This window comes from Lepidochelys olivacea (genome assembly GCF_965140295.1).
Source record: "Lepidochelys olivacea isolate rLepOli2 genome assembly, chromosome: 18".
Lineage (NCBI taxonomy): Eukaryota > Metazoa > Chordata > Testudines > Cheloniidae > Lepidochelys > Lepidochelys olivacea.
In genome coordinates, this window is record NC_140428.1 from 29975579 (window position 1) to 29989691 (window position 14113).

The window sequence follows — 14113 nt, forward strand, 5'->3', positions numbered from 1 at the left end:
GTCACTGAGAAAGAGAGCTTCCCTACTGCCTGCGCCACCCCATATCTCTGAGGGCAGGAAGGCCTGTAAGCCACAGGAGCGAATTCACTTCCAAGTTAGAATAGCCAGGTTGACAACTGCATCTCGAGATTGGGTCTCATGTCACACCCTTTGTGAGAGAATCAGTTGCATGTTTTATGTATTTTGTAAGGCACCTTCACATATATTTTTCTGTAAAACATTTGAATTTTCTTAACACTCTGCTCAGCTTTTGATAAAGGAGGTTTCCTGGGTGTGAGATACTTGTGCATCTTTAATTATGCAGACCAAGAGGTAATGGCACACCTAAAACCTCACACAGAGAGCTCTGGGAATGGGGCTCTCTTCATATCCACAAGCTAAACAAAACGCATGCTAAAGGAGTCCCTGTAGTCACTGCATCTTTTTTTCTGTGCTGATTTGTGTGCTCTAATCACAAAGCGTGACTATGGTAGCACAGCAAATCAGTGGAACTATACTGATTTACACCAGGTGAGGAGCTGGCCCTCCGTGACCCATTGCTCAGTATTTTGGGATTCTCTAATGAAGAATTAGGTGTTGGAATTTCTCTCTCTCTCTAAGCAATACTTTGTAGATATCTTTGTAGATACCTTTCATCTAAGGATCTCAAAATGCTTTACAAATGTTAATGAATGTCACCTCATAACACCTAGGTGACGATAGGTGTTTCAACTGCTGAATAACCAACCCATCATGCTTCTAGCAGCACCTAGGTGTTCCTTGAAGAGCTCCATTTCAGTAGTGACCCAACCCTGCTTGTGAGATCTAGTGGGATCACAGTACAGGGACAACTTTGCTGCACACAGATAGACTCACACAGCATGAGTATTACCTTAAATGCCTCAAGTGGGTTTTTCAGAGCTGCACGCTTTTTCTTATAACAAATTGCAAATTGTTTTAGATTATAGCAATGAATCACACGAGGAATTTGCAAAATAATTGTCCAGTTAAGGAGATTCAGCTGCAGAACAGTAAGCCTGAACACTGCCAAACGGTGCTCTCTTAACCTGGGAACTCATGCTATCTAAGCATCTTAGAGCCCACTTAGAAGGAAATACTGTGGTTCAGGAAATTTCTAATATAAGTCATAAGCAATTTCATTTTTAGTTATAGGGATGTATTTTCTTCAGCCAGTTTCTGTGCTGTTTTTGGAACAATTTAAGATTATTAAATATAACCTAAATTCTGGTGCGTTGATCAATGAATGGACTAATATTCAGAATCACTCTGATCACTGAGCACCTAAGGCTAAATCAGACTGGAATCCATTTAGTTAAAATTAATTTTAAAGCAATTCACTACTTAATGAATTCTATGGCCTCATCTTTTGGTGGAGGAATGGGATTTTAATTGGTTTGTCTAATCTCAGGTTAATATTAACCAATTTTTTTGACTAAGCAGGTACCACATGTGATCATTTAAGTCCTCTGTCTGTGATGAAGGCAGTGACAGAACAAAGGCTGGCTTTCCGTATGTGGAATTGCTCTTTGACCTTTGCTACTAACCTAATGCCCCAGAAAAATAAATGCCACCTGTGATACTTCAGCTTAAATGTAGAGGTTTTTCTTTTGTGAAGTCTCTTTCTGTTTAAATTCTTCATTTGGCTTCACCTACATGAAAATAGAAGCTAAACCCATAAATATATCCAGCCTTTGCATTTCTGCAAAACACAACAGAAGGGGGAATAAGCGATGAATCCATTGTGGAGGTCTCACTTCTGACCTTGTGATCAGGGATAAGGCATTTCAACCATTAGTTCGGGATCTGAGTGCAGGGTTGTAATCTCTCTGGCCAGAATTGGAGCCACAGTACCTTACTCTATAGCAGTTTGTAAAAGAAGAAACATGGTGCTCCATGTGTTAGCTTTCCGAAATATTCCACCAGTATCCACCTTATGAAAGTTAAGAAAATTCCCATATAGGGCATCCAGAGACTGTACCATGTTTAAGGAGCAATTCTTCTAAGTTACCTGATGCTGACAGCGCAGTTTAGATATTGTGATAATTGGCAACTTAGAAATACCTGAGATAATGTGTCTAGTGGGAGGCAAAGTAGTCTTATTCACCACTTACTTGGCATCTACTATTCACTGATTCCACACACATGGATTTATCCCTAGAAAAAGACTTGCCACTGATATATTGCAATAATGAAGCATTTGAATCTTTAAGATGAAGCATTACTACAAAGCAGATCCTGAGCATTACAAAGAGCAGCTCTATCCCAAATGGGAAGTGGAGGAAAAGGTGCCCTCCTTACATAAGAGCAAATTGTTTTGTGCATTGTGCTACTGCATTACGTGTTCCTTGTTATGGGACAGGAATGGAGTTTGGGGCCAGCAGGTATCTAGGGGCACATCAGGCCTGGTGCCAGCTCATCCGCAGGTAAGCAAAGTCTGGGCCAAGTTATCATGTTTGGGCACGTCAGGTCTGGGCCAGGTTAGTATCAGTAGCACGCATGGCCGAGGCTCAGTTAGCAGACACTCAGGGCCAAGTTAGTACTAGTGGGTGTGTGGCCTTGGCCCTAGTTCACATCGGCAATGTCTGGAGCCTGTGCCTGGTTGTGTTGATAAGCACTTGGCAACCGTTTACCATTGGCAGGTACACAAGGCCTAAGCCAGGTTAGGGTCAGTGGTGCTTGGCCTAGCTGGAGTTCATGGGTCCTGGACCGGAATAATGTCAGCAAGTGGGGTGAGGGGGCTGTCACTTAGTTAATGCTAGGGAGCGGATGCTAGTTCCCAATAGCAGGGCCTGTGTCTGGTTAGTATCAGCTGGCACACAAGGCTTGGCCTAGGTATGGAGGTGGGCCTCAATCAGTGTTGGTGGGCACTCAGAGTATGTGAACACTGTAATTAAAAACCTGCAGCTGGCCTTTGTCAGCTGATGAACTTATGGGGGTTGGGCTGCGGGGCTGTTTAATTGTGGTGCAGACATTTGAACTTGGGCAGGAGCCTGGGCTCTGGGCCCCCATGAGTGGGAAGGGTCCTAGAGCTCAGGCTTCAGCCTGAACCCAAATGTCTGCACCACAATTAAACAGCCCCATAGGCCGAGCCCCCGGGCCCAAATCAGCTGACGCAGACCAGCCACAGGTGTTTAATTGCAGTGTAGGCTTATCCTTAGAGCCCACTTAGCACTGATCAGCATCCTTGTGTCAGTGGGCACGTGGGGCCTAGATTTGGGGCACATAAAGTTATCACAGCACTATAAGGGGTCTGAGTAAATTGTTTGCATTGCCATTGTAGAGTTATACCAGTTCCTAATTCTGATATATCCTATAAAGGCTTCTCAAGAAATATTGATTGTTAAATGATTGCATGGAAACTTTTTGAAACACCTCAATTTCTGAGTCAGCATAATGATCCCTTAAAAACCTTTTAATACAACATGAGCCTGCAATGCAGCCCAGAATCTCTATTGGAGATTATCCTAAATAAACAGTATCAGTTTCTCTCCCATTCTGAATGGTGGGATTAAAATACTAAAACGTTTAGCTTTTCTTTGGATTATTTTCTTTGGGTTGGGTTGGGTTAGGTTTGTTTTTGGGGGGATTTGTCCATTTCTCATTTTTTGTCAAATTTACCCTTGACATATTTGAAAACCTTGTTAATCTTTAGCATTTGTATTTTTAAAATAACTATCTGGTGGAAGCTAGCAGCCCATAAAATCCTTTTTAATTCGAGTCGACCTTGTGAGTGATTATTTTGCACAGGAGAAACAACCGCCAGCCTCTTAGTACATTCACTGATAAGCATGCATTTTTAATACACACCTGAATCTGGCTTTTCCTTCACACTAATCTTGTTATGGGGCATGCTAATGATGCCAAGCCTGGCAATCTTATTGTTTGCAAAGTATTTTCTTAGTTTGTGAAGGTGCCTGCGAGGCTGAAGGATTATAAATCAAGATTTGTGAAACCTTTTGTATTGGGATAAAATGTTCACTCTTCCTGTATTAGAGAGATTATGCAAAGAGAGAATATGTCACGGTGCAGGGTTCTATCCAGGTTTTATTGCTATGTAGATTGGTGAACCGGCATTACTCAGGCATAATAGAGTGCTGAGTAAATTATTCAGGTCACCCAAACATGTGCTGATAAAACCTGGATTCCACCCCTCTCTGTAACATTAGTAGTTATGCCATGATATCCATATCTGGGAGAAAAAGGTATTAAAGACCATTTGAACAAGATCTAACGATAGGATTTTGTCATACTCATTTGCTTGTGTCTTAGATAATATACGTTTAAAATATTGCTGAGTTTTATGATATTTACTGACAGTTTTACAGATGGAAGGAAATTTTAAAATCAAGAAAAGCAAATATAACCTGAAAGTTTTCTTTAATAGAAAATAGCTGAGCAACTTCCATGCTGCAGCCCTCTTTTTTAAAGTACACTAACCCAATAACAACCCCTTCTTCCAGCTCAGGGACCACTTAGCTCCCACTTTTCACAAAGCAGACCCCTGAGAATGGGGCCACTTGAAAGCCCTACATTTCCAATGCTCTGGGGCACCTACTTGGACTGTACCCATAGTGCTTGCTATATTTCTGTTGGAGCTGAGTAAAATCCCAGTGGAACTGAATCTAAACCACAGGAAGAGTATTTATCTTCTTAAAACCAAAGAACATAATTCAGTGTGAACAGAATTCCCATTTGGTCCAGTCTTGCTTTCCAGATTCCCCTAACTATAACTATATAGTTCAGGGGATGGAAATACCGAAGGAAATGTTTGAGAGAGGCAGTGCTTCTGTGATGAATCTGCTCAAGCAGGGAACTACCATTCCTATCAATGCTCTGACCACGCATTTATGATCCTCCAGGGTAGACATGAAGGCACATCCCCTTGCCCAGCCCAAATAGCAGGGAGTGAGCAGAAACTCTGTGGGAGGACCTTGACCCAGGAACTAATCTGGCACTTGGTGAAGCAGTGGTGGCATGGCAAGCCAGGGGCACCAGGGAAGGTGGATGCACAGGGGAAGCACCAGGAAACTGTCTATTCTATTTTATTCTATTCTGTATCAAATATTTATTTATCAATATATATCAAAGTTTATATACCACAGTATCTGAGCATCTTCCAGTAGTGCAGTAAGCAGCATGACTACATACTTGTCACATGTTGTTTTTCTCATCTTCTCTCCAGAAGAAGTCTGTGCATTGGAATGTCTTATTTAGGTATGGTTTGATGATGATGTCATTATTAAATAAACTATACCTGTTGCTATGTGTTTAGAGAAGTCAAGTTTAAAGAAACGTGCTTTGCACTTGGAGCAGAAAGGAGTGTGATTTGTGATGGCCCTGAGTTCCTGAGGGGGTTCATTCTGCAGTCTTGGACTGCACCTGGAGAAGGTTCTGTCTCCCACACAGATGAGCTTTACAGTCTTTGTCCTTGACCTGCCAACAGTCTTTTAAGTATCTTGGGCCCAGGCCATGGAGGGCTTTGAAGTTAAGGAAGGAGACCTTGAATTTCATTCGCAATTCAATGGGAAGCCAGTGTAGAGTGGAGGTCTGATGTGCTCACAGTACTTTGTGTTACCAAGGAGACGCACTGCAGGGTCATACTAGTTGGAGTTTCTTAAGCACTGCAGGCTTCATGCGCAGGTATATCACATTTCTATAGTCCAGCTGAAAAGTGATGAAGGCATGAATATCTGATACCAGGTCTTCATCCACCAAGATGGGGTGGAGAGTCCTAGCCAACCAGAGATGGTAGAAAGTATTATTCATGGCCATTGTGATGTGAAAGCTCAGTGTCAATGAAGAATCCAAGAGTACTCCTAGTGTACCGACTGAATTGACCAATTGTGGTGTGACCCTTCAACCAAAGGAGACTGCACTGTCTCAGAATATTTTCCTTTGCCCATCAGCAACACTTCTGTTTTTGCTCAGGTTCAGTGTATAGAGCAGACTGCAGCAGAATCTATGTAACTGCATGTGAACTGAGTGTCACTGCTGGACATCGCTGCCAGTTTCAAGCCTTTGCGGGACCTGTGGAGAATCATCAGAGACTGGACAGGGAGCCACTGTGGAGTGGTCCCTGTCGGACAAACCACTAGCTGATCCTGGACTGGAAACCTCCAAGTTCCCATTTGCTTTTAATAGAAGACTGGAGTAGAAAGGGCATCCCAAGCAGTAGGCCTGTAGAGCCCTACCCCTCAACTGGACTGCTCCCTAGGGCCCAAACAAGAAATGTTATTTTTCACCCTGAGTTGTAACTGTTTAAGCTACTAATCCTAGGATATTTGAACCTTCCCCTTTCTTGCCAGCCATAGTAAAATACCATTTTACTTTAGCCATGTGTCTGAGCGGTTAGTGGGACCCACCAGGGCTTATGCCTAGATTCTGGCCTACCATCTGAAGCACCTTGAGTGCGTGCCTTTGAGTTGCAGTATACCTGGCACTGTATTAGTGCCTTCGAGGTTTGGTGTACCACAGTGCTAAGCAGCTATAATAATTACATGGGTGGTAGTGTAATTTTCCCAGCTGGTGAATTTGGCCAGCAGGGTTTAGGGGTAAGGTGCCATAGTGACAAGGTGTCAGAGGACTGCTTCGTGGCCAGAAATTAACAACCCTGTTGACTGACGTTTTATCCTTGAGCCCTGAGAGTGGAAATAGGGCAGTGCAAGCAGAGAGCTATGGCAGCCCATCTTCATGCCTGAAGCATAGAGAGGGGGTGGCCAACGCTGTGCCAGCTGGATCAGCCATTTTGAATGAGCTGCCCGATTAGATGTCTGGAATGAGGCCACCAAGCTAGATTTTTGGCCTGCTGCTGCAAGGCAAAGCCCAGGAGATTTTTGAAGGATGGACACATGATTCCCAAGGCAAATACACCTCTGTCAAGGTTGCCCTGCAACACTCTATGGATCAAACCACAGATGCAGAGTGGAACTGAGCAGCCTTCAATGGCTGGACACAATAAAAAGGAGACTCTCTCAGCAATTTTGGCTGTTTGCCGATACCTCGCCACTTCCCAGACTGTGAAGACTAAATGCAGGATTTACTGGCCCATATGGCTGGGAGACAGATTTGGGTGGCACTTTAGAAGGAGAAACCTGAAGAACTGGAAGAGGCTATTAGGGTTGCTGCAGAGCTAGAATGAGCCATAAAAGCAGCAGAAGACGGGGACCCAGGTGCCCGGCACTGAACTGGAAGTTACTGCTGTTACAAGAAAACATGGGAATCAGACTTCTGAGAACGGACGGAGGGCGTGAGAGTGATGCAATGTGTTCTTAACCAGCTGAAAGCAGAAAGGGAACCCTGAAAAAACTGGTGGAGAAGACAGGGACATAGGAAGCAACTAACTGTGACTGACAGACAACTTCTGGTAGAAATGCCCACAGCAGGGTAGCTCCTGGAGGCGGCGGCGGGGGTGGGGGGCAAGGCCAAGGCCAGGCCCCTGTCTGCAGATCAGTAAGCCCAAAATGAGAGTCTCTACTGGCCAGTAAGTTTGGGCCCAAACACTACATCATGGGCAAGATCAGTAGATATACATGTATAATTCTGGTAGACTCTGGGGCACAGGCTTCCATTGCGCATTCACGATTGTGGGAATCGGTCACCAAGGCAGACTGGGGTGGTCCAAATTGCAAACCAAATTCAGCTCAAAATCATGAGAATATGGCAGGTGCTGGGGTGCGGGAGCCACTGGGTAGAACTGTCTACCATCACTAGAACTTCAGGGGTGAAGGAGCCTGAAAGAGGAAGAGGAGGCAACCATTAGAAAAGGAATTAAAAATAAACCCTGTAAAGAAGCCTATAACTTATTCCGTTTTGATATTTATTTCACCATTATAGAGATAATGCAAACGTTCAGCAGGTGAATTTGCTTTATCTTAGTCCTTCAGTTTATGTCAACCAAGTGTTGGTAATAGTTACATGAGACTGCACATTTTAAAATATTTATAACATACAATTTCTAATAGTTTTAATATTTAAAATGTTTTGGCACTAAAGGGAGCCAAGTTTGTTTGCCAAAACGGGTAAAAGAACCCGAAGTGTAGTAACCAAAATCCAGACGTCTGCAGCATTTGTGCTCTCTCCTCAGTCATTCTTTGTAATCTTGGTGCAAAATTCCTCCCTTTAAACATAGCCAATCTATACATATGTATGTAGCTATTATTCATACCTTGACATCTGAACTGTAGCTGGAAGGCAGAAGCCAGTGCTAATTCTGTTGTATAGATCATCTGTCACTGAACACTACATCTCTTCTTCTGCCACCTGGCATGCACTCACGTCAGTTCCTTCTCAGGATTTGAGTGCTTTGTTTTCTCTAACATGACATTGCACAGGGCAGAAATCCTATTGTTCATTAATTGTTGAGAATCTAGGTCTAGGATTCATATAGAACAAAGCTATATGCTGGAAGGTCTCATGTTGCCATTGTAGTTAAAGATACATATTTACATTTTAATAAAAAGATCTGAAAATAATTAGGAAACTAGAATATATTACCATGACTTAGGTACCCCCAACCCGAGGTGTTAGAATCACTGACTATTATTTCATGGCTTCATGGCAGATCCATGGCGCTCTCACTTTATGGCCGCATGGCAGGAGCACAGTTCTATGGGTCAATATGGTTTCTTTTAAATTTTAGTGAGCCAGTATGGATTCTTCTAAATTAATCCTGTTTCAGTTCTTCATCTCAACCAAGGATATAAACCAGGATTCATTTGCAAATGAAGAGAGATCCCATTCAAGCTCATTATCTCCTTATATCAAATGAATCAACAGACTGAGCTGTGGACTCTTCTACTCACTGGAGAGTGGGGCACACTTTGGGCCCAATCCTGCAAGTTGCTGAGTACCCCTCCACTCCCATGACTCCACAGAAGGCACTCTGCAACTGCAGCAGCAAGGCCATGGTTAGCCTGTTACGCTAATCCTACAGAAATGCTAGTTCTCATTTTGTGTGTCCCGTTAAAGGGCCTTGGGTTAGATGTATTAAAGAGAGCACTGTAAAGCACTTGGTCTCTTCTTGAGGTTCATAAAAACCTTCCCATTTTCACTAAGGGGATCCATGTATTGGCATTAGGCAGAATGAGCTTTATGGTCTTAATGAACAACTTGCATTTTCTCTTCATGTGTTAGTGAGATGGGCTAAGCATCAGGGAAGCTGGAGCTATGAGGCAGGGCAGGGAACCTTCAACAGTATTTTTCAGTTCAAGAGGATCTGATATTCTCTAATACTGCTGATTTACTCCCTTTTGGTTGGTATATTTATTTCAGACTGAAATAAGACCCTGCTTGTCTTTTGTATGCAATTTCAGCACCATCCTCCTGCAAAACACAGCACCACAGGGGTGACTTGGAATATCTGTTGTAAAGAGGAAACTCTTCTTTGCCCTGTCATTGCATTAAAGGGAAGCTGACAGGTTTTTATTCTCCTATCTTAAAGTTTCTTCTCATTTGATGGGAAATGTTCACTGGACTCTAAATATCTCATTGTTGGATTACTCCATCTCTGAGTAAATAAAAAGAACAGCTCCAGGGTTAGTATTCCCTACGAAAACAATGTGGTGTGCTCCTCAGCTGGTTCAGCACCATTAAGTAACCAGCAGATGCTATTTTTAGAGCTGTGCTGACAGTCCTGATGGTGCTCCTGCCCAGATGTAGATGCTTTGATAAGACAGGGTGTTTTGCAGATTGGAAATATTGTCTAGTGCTTAGAGCTCCTGCCTTGCAGTCAGGATTCCTGGGTTCCATTCCTGGCGCTGTCCCTAATTCACTGTGTGACCTTGGACAAGTCATTTAATGTCTAAGAAAATGACCATTGTTGGCAACCGTTACCTCAGAACCAGTACTGTACACCACTGAATTGCCTGTGGAGAAGGAAGAAAATTGTTTCCAGCACTTCTACAGAAAATGATGAGGATCAGCCAAGTTTCAGTCTCACTTCTGGGAGTAGTGGTGGAAACCATTTTTTCTCCTTTTATACTAGCAGTAAAACTGTTTTCATTACCTGTGTGAGTGGGCTATTGCTGACAAGAGTTTCCCACTGTAAAGTGGGCTAACCTCAATGGGTCTCGGTTCCATATATAATGAGGACTATTAGCCCTCAGATACGAGAGTTCGTTAGTTAACATTTATACAGCACTTGGAAGAAGTAAAGTGGTACATAAAGGCTAAGTATTATTCTAGTCAACACAATCTGTAGAATAAAATGCAAACATTAAAAATTAGTTTAAAAAAATCCATGGTCAGGAGAAATTGGATTGGTTCCTCCCCCCCCCCCCTTAATTGTAGAAATACTGATACTACTGAGAGGCATGTGACCATTCAAGGGCAAATAGCTCATGAAAGCTACAAGCAGGTTGGTCAGTGGTTGCAATCTACTATTCAAGGGAAAATGTCAGAACAAGAATCTTCTTCAATAGGAGGAAGTGTAATATCATACTCCCTCTCTCCATTAAAAGCCAGAAAAGAATATTGCTTTCTTAATAAATACATTTTGGACAGGAATTGTACAGGGATCTTTGAAATTAATTCGGCTTTGGTTGGTTAGTTGGTTTGTACTGGGTTTAGCTCACAACTGACAGCAATGTTAAAAGTTCTAGCATATTGGAAATCTGACTTTCTTGCAGCCAAAATCCCTTAGCCTCATTGATTCCCGTTCCCATACAAGTAGGGTTCAAATCAGCTTCATTAACAGAATGTCATTTTGGCATTTTATGTGCAAAATAATGTATTGTGAATTTTTTAAAGCCAAATCCACTGAATTTTTTCCATGGGATGTGTTGTGAAGGAGTGTTTTTTTTTAAAAAAAAAAATCATCTTGAAACAGAAGAAGGAAAAATACACATCAAACCAGCTTCTTTGTTGTGTGCCTGGAGTCATGGTAATACAGTGCAGTGTTGTTTGCTTTGACCTTATCTAGATGACTGAGCTTTGAGTAAATACAGTAGCTTATCACTTAAGTGGTTATTAGGAGAATCTATGTAGCTTAATAAGTGATTTTGAAGGCAGTGGCTCCGGCTTTGTGATGCTGATTTAGGAAATCAAGTCATTTGGTTTCAGTAACGTATCCGGTAAAGTGCGTGCATCTCTGAGGGATTTCTGTGTAGTGGAAGCCAAAGGAAATGGTCATGTAACATTTTATTTATTTATTGCTTCACTCAACCCTCCCTAGTGCTTTGGGTGCAGGAACAATGTTCAACATAAGGAACCCTCTCAAGTACACATAACCAAAACCCTCTCTTCACCCCAATCTCCACCTGCCAGCCCTATCCAGACCCTGCATGGAGAAGCAGGTCTTGCAACTGATGGTTAACAAATGTGGACATTGGAAAGCCAATGAAGGCAGGAATTGAGCTCTGGCACCAAGGATCCTCACCTCACCAATGCTGAAATCCTGACCCAACTGAAGTCAATAGGATTTTACCATTGACTTCAGTGGGGCCAGGATGTCTCCCAAGGACACCCTTCTTCTAGCTCCCTCCTGATTCACCCTGGGGGCCTGTGACACGAGGCTTAACTAAGCAAGCCTTTAGATGGGTTCTGGGGGCCATTGTGAATTTAAATGGCATGTTTTGGCCAGCTTATAGATTCCTGAGCAATGGAATTTAGAACTGGAAATGACAACTGACCCAGAGCCCCAGTGGCTGGGTATTAGTGAGGAGAGCTTGGTGACGTTTGCATAGGGTTTTTACTTTGCTCTGTTAGTTGTAACAGAATGATACCATGCCTGCCCTGGCCTAGTTTCAAATTCCCATTTACTGTCAGGACTGACTGGAATTCTTTTAAGAATCGGTCGTTCTCTATATTTTGGGTGAATCCAGCTCTTATGAAGATGAGGCATGAATAACTTTTCTGTGAGTCAGTCAGTGCAGAGCACTTTGCACCAGCAGGTCGCTTTCGCATCACCCCCATTTTACAGAGGGGGAAACTGAGACACAGACAGGGGAAGTGACTTGCCCAAGGTTACCCAGCAGGCCAGTGGTAGAACCAGAAATAGAGCCCACGTCTCCTGAATCCCAGTCCAATGCTCTATCCACACTGCCTCCCTAATTGCCATCTCATGTTGATTGTTTCTACTTGAAATAATCTGAGAATTCTGTGCCACAGGTTCTCAAAGTGTAAAGCAGCTAGGGGTGTAAAAATCTAGATTATTAATGCTTTAAACTTGTGTAAATGTTTATGAAGTACTATTCTAAAGTGTGGGTGTAATTTGGTCTGGTATTCTGTTTTACCAGCAAGAGCTATTCAGGGCATTGATTTTAGTAAATACCAACACAACACAGCATATAATGTACTGTAGATATCAGGCCAGTCCCTGGAGCAGGCTTACCTTTCTTCTAACCTTAGGTTACTGTCTGAACAGTGATTTCCTTCAGTAACGCTGTATCTCCTTTTTCTCCCTAGTGCCTATATGGTTGTTATGTCCATTCGTCCATCATCCCCACTTTCCACAGAAGGTGCTACTGGCTTCTTCAGGTAAGGTGACATGAGATTTCTGTTTTACTGTGGTTTGTTCTATAGAGATTTTGTATGACTCTGGCTTTCATTGCCTCTGGAAAGTGATCTATAACTTTCTCTGCTTTTTCTCTGAAAGTGATGTGGATGTCTTAAAATAATAAGTATCTATTGAGAGCTGTGAGATGATTTTTTTCTCTCGATAACTGTTCAGCAACATAAAAATGATAACAGTTTAAACATCCCCTACACAGAGAGACAGCTAATGAGAATGAGATTTCTTAGTGTTTCCTGAAATGAGGAGATGATTTGGACATGAAGTTATTCACAGGCAATGAGGAGCAAAGAACGCTGACTGCAACATGGATATGGGATGTCACAGGAGCGAAAGAAACCCTATGTTGATGATTAGATTTTTGTTTGAAAATCTTTCAGTGCAGAGTATGTGGCAAAACATAGTCAAGGAAAGTGGGGTTCAACCTTTGTCCTAGAACTCCTGTACAGTTTTCAAATATTTCTTCTTACTGGTGTATGCTTAGTAAAGCCCCTTGGAAGTTTCAAACTGAATTCTCATCACATTCCTACAATGTGCAGATATTACTTTGCTGTTAGAGGGTTTTTTAGAACAGTTGGTCTGTGCATGCTGGTTATTTATGGTAGGCTTGCACATGAGTGCTGGTGATAGTCAAGGATTGCTGGACTTTTTATCCTGGTTAGTTATTGTTGGGTTGTTCAGAAGTGCGAGATGGCACTAATTAATTTTCTTCTTCTTTTTTGTGTGGTGTGTTGTGTCTTTCAGCAAGTCAGAATAAAGTTAGAGAGGCATGATGCATAGTCATTGCTTGGCATAACCAATCTGAATCACTGCAAACTGCATTGAACTGGGATTTGGTATTCACAAGTTATTAGCCCAGCTGCAGAATTTTTCATTATTGTTGTTATGATGTATAAACACATGCCTTTTAGCAGCTCATTTGATCAGGGCGTGGAAGAAGATCTCAAGCAGCCTTTTAGCAGATTCTCTTCCCTCTCATCCAGTTTTCCCTCCCACAGTTTGCACAAAATCTCTGTACTTTTATAATGGTTTCATTCAGACCTTTGAACTTTATTTTGCCCCTTTAAATTCGCTGACTATGAATGATAAGTCAATTGAGTGTGGTAACAGCATCTGATGGAAAATAGCATTGCAGCCCAAGCCAGCATTCCACCTGTGTCAGGCTGCAACCTAGTGTGCCCCGGCTAGACCCATGCTACAGGGAAGAGCTACTGAACACTAGTGTGGTTACGGTGCATCAGCTCAATGACAGATAACACACAGTGGAGCATTTCCTATAACTCACAAGGTTTTTGCCTCCTGTAGCTGGAAAGAACGTCAAAGAAGCCAGTGTTACTGTTGCTTAGCTGAAAGGACAGTACTTCTGCTTTGAGATCCACAGACCGTTTGTTCATGTCCTTTCAGGGACAGATACTCGCTCACACAGTGCCCTTTAAATATATGTCCGGTGGATACAGTAGGATACAGCTGGCACTTGGAAGGAAGGGGAGAAGCCTTCTGTAGGTACGGCTAAAGGAGCCATTTAAAGGTCACTGTTCAGTGCACTGGTCTGAACAAATCGCAAACTAAACTTAGTAAGAGTCCAGTGTGCCTTAGGCAGCAGAC

General features: G+C 42.6%; 1 protein-coding gene across 6 annotated transcripts in view; it reads left to right on the top strand.

Annotated features, from left to right (window-relative positions):
* The window catches only part of CAMTA1 (calmodulin binding transcription activator 1), a 949829-nt gene that overhangs the window by 546357 nt on the left and 389359 nt on the right, over window positions 1–14113 (top strand). For all 6 annotated transcript variants that reach the window (XM_084652102.1, XM_084652098.1, XM_084652097.1 and 3 more), the window contains one exon: window positions 12403–12474. In XM_084652102.1, the coding sequence (XP_084508228.1) occupies window positions 12403–12474 (72 nt within the window). The remainder of the gene's footprint in view (window positions 1–12402; window positions 12475–14113) is intronic.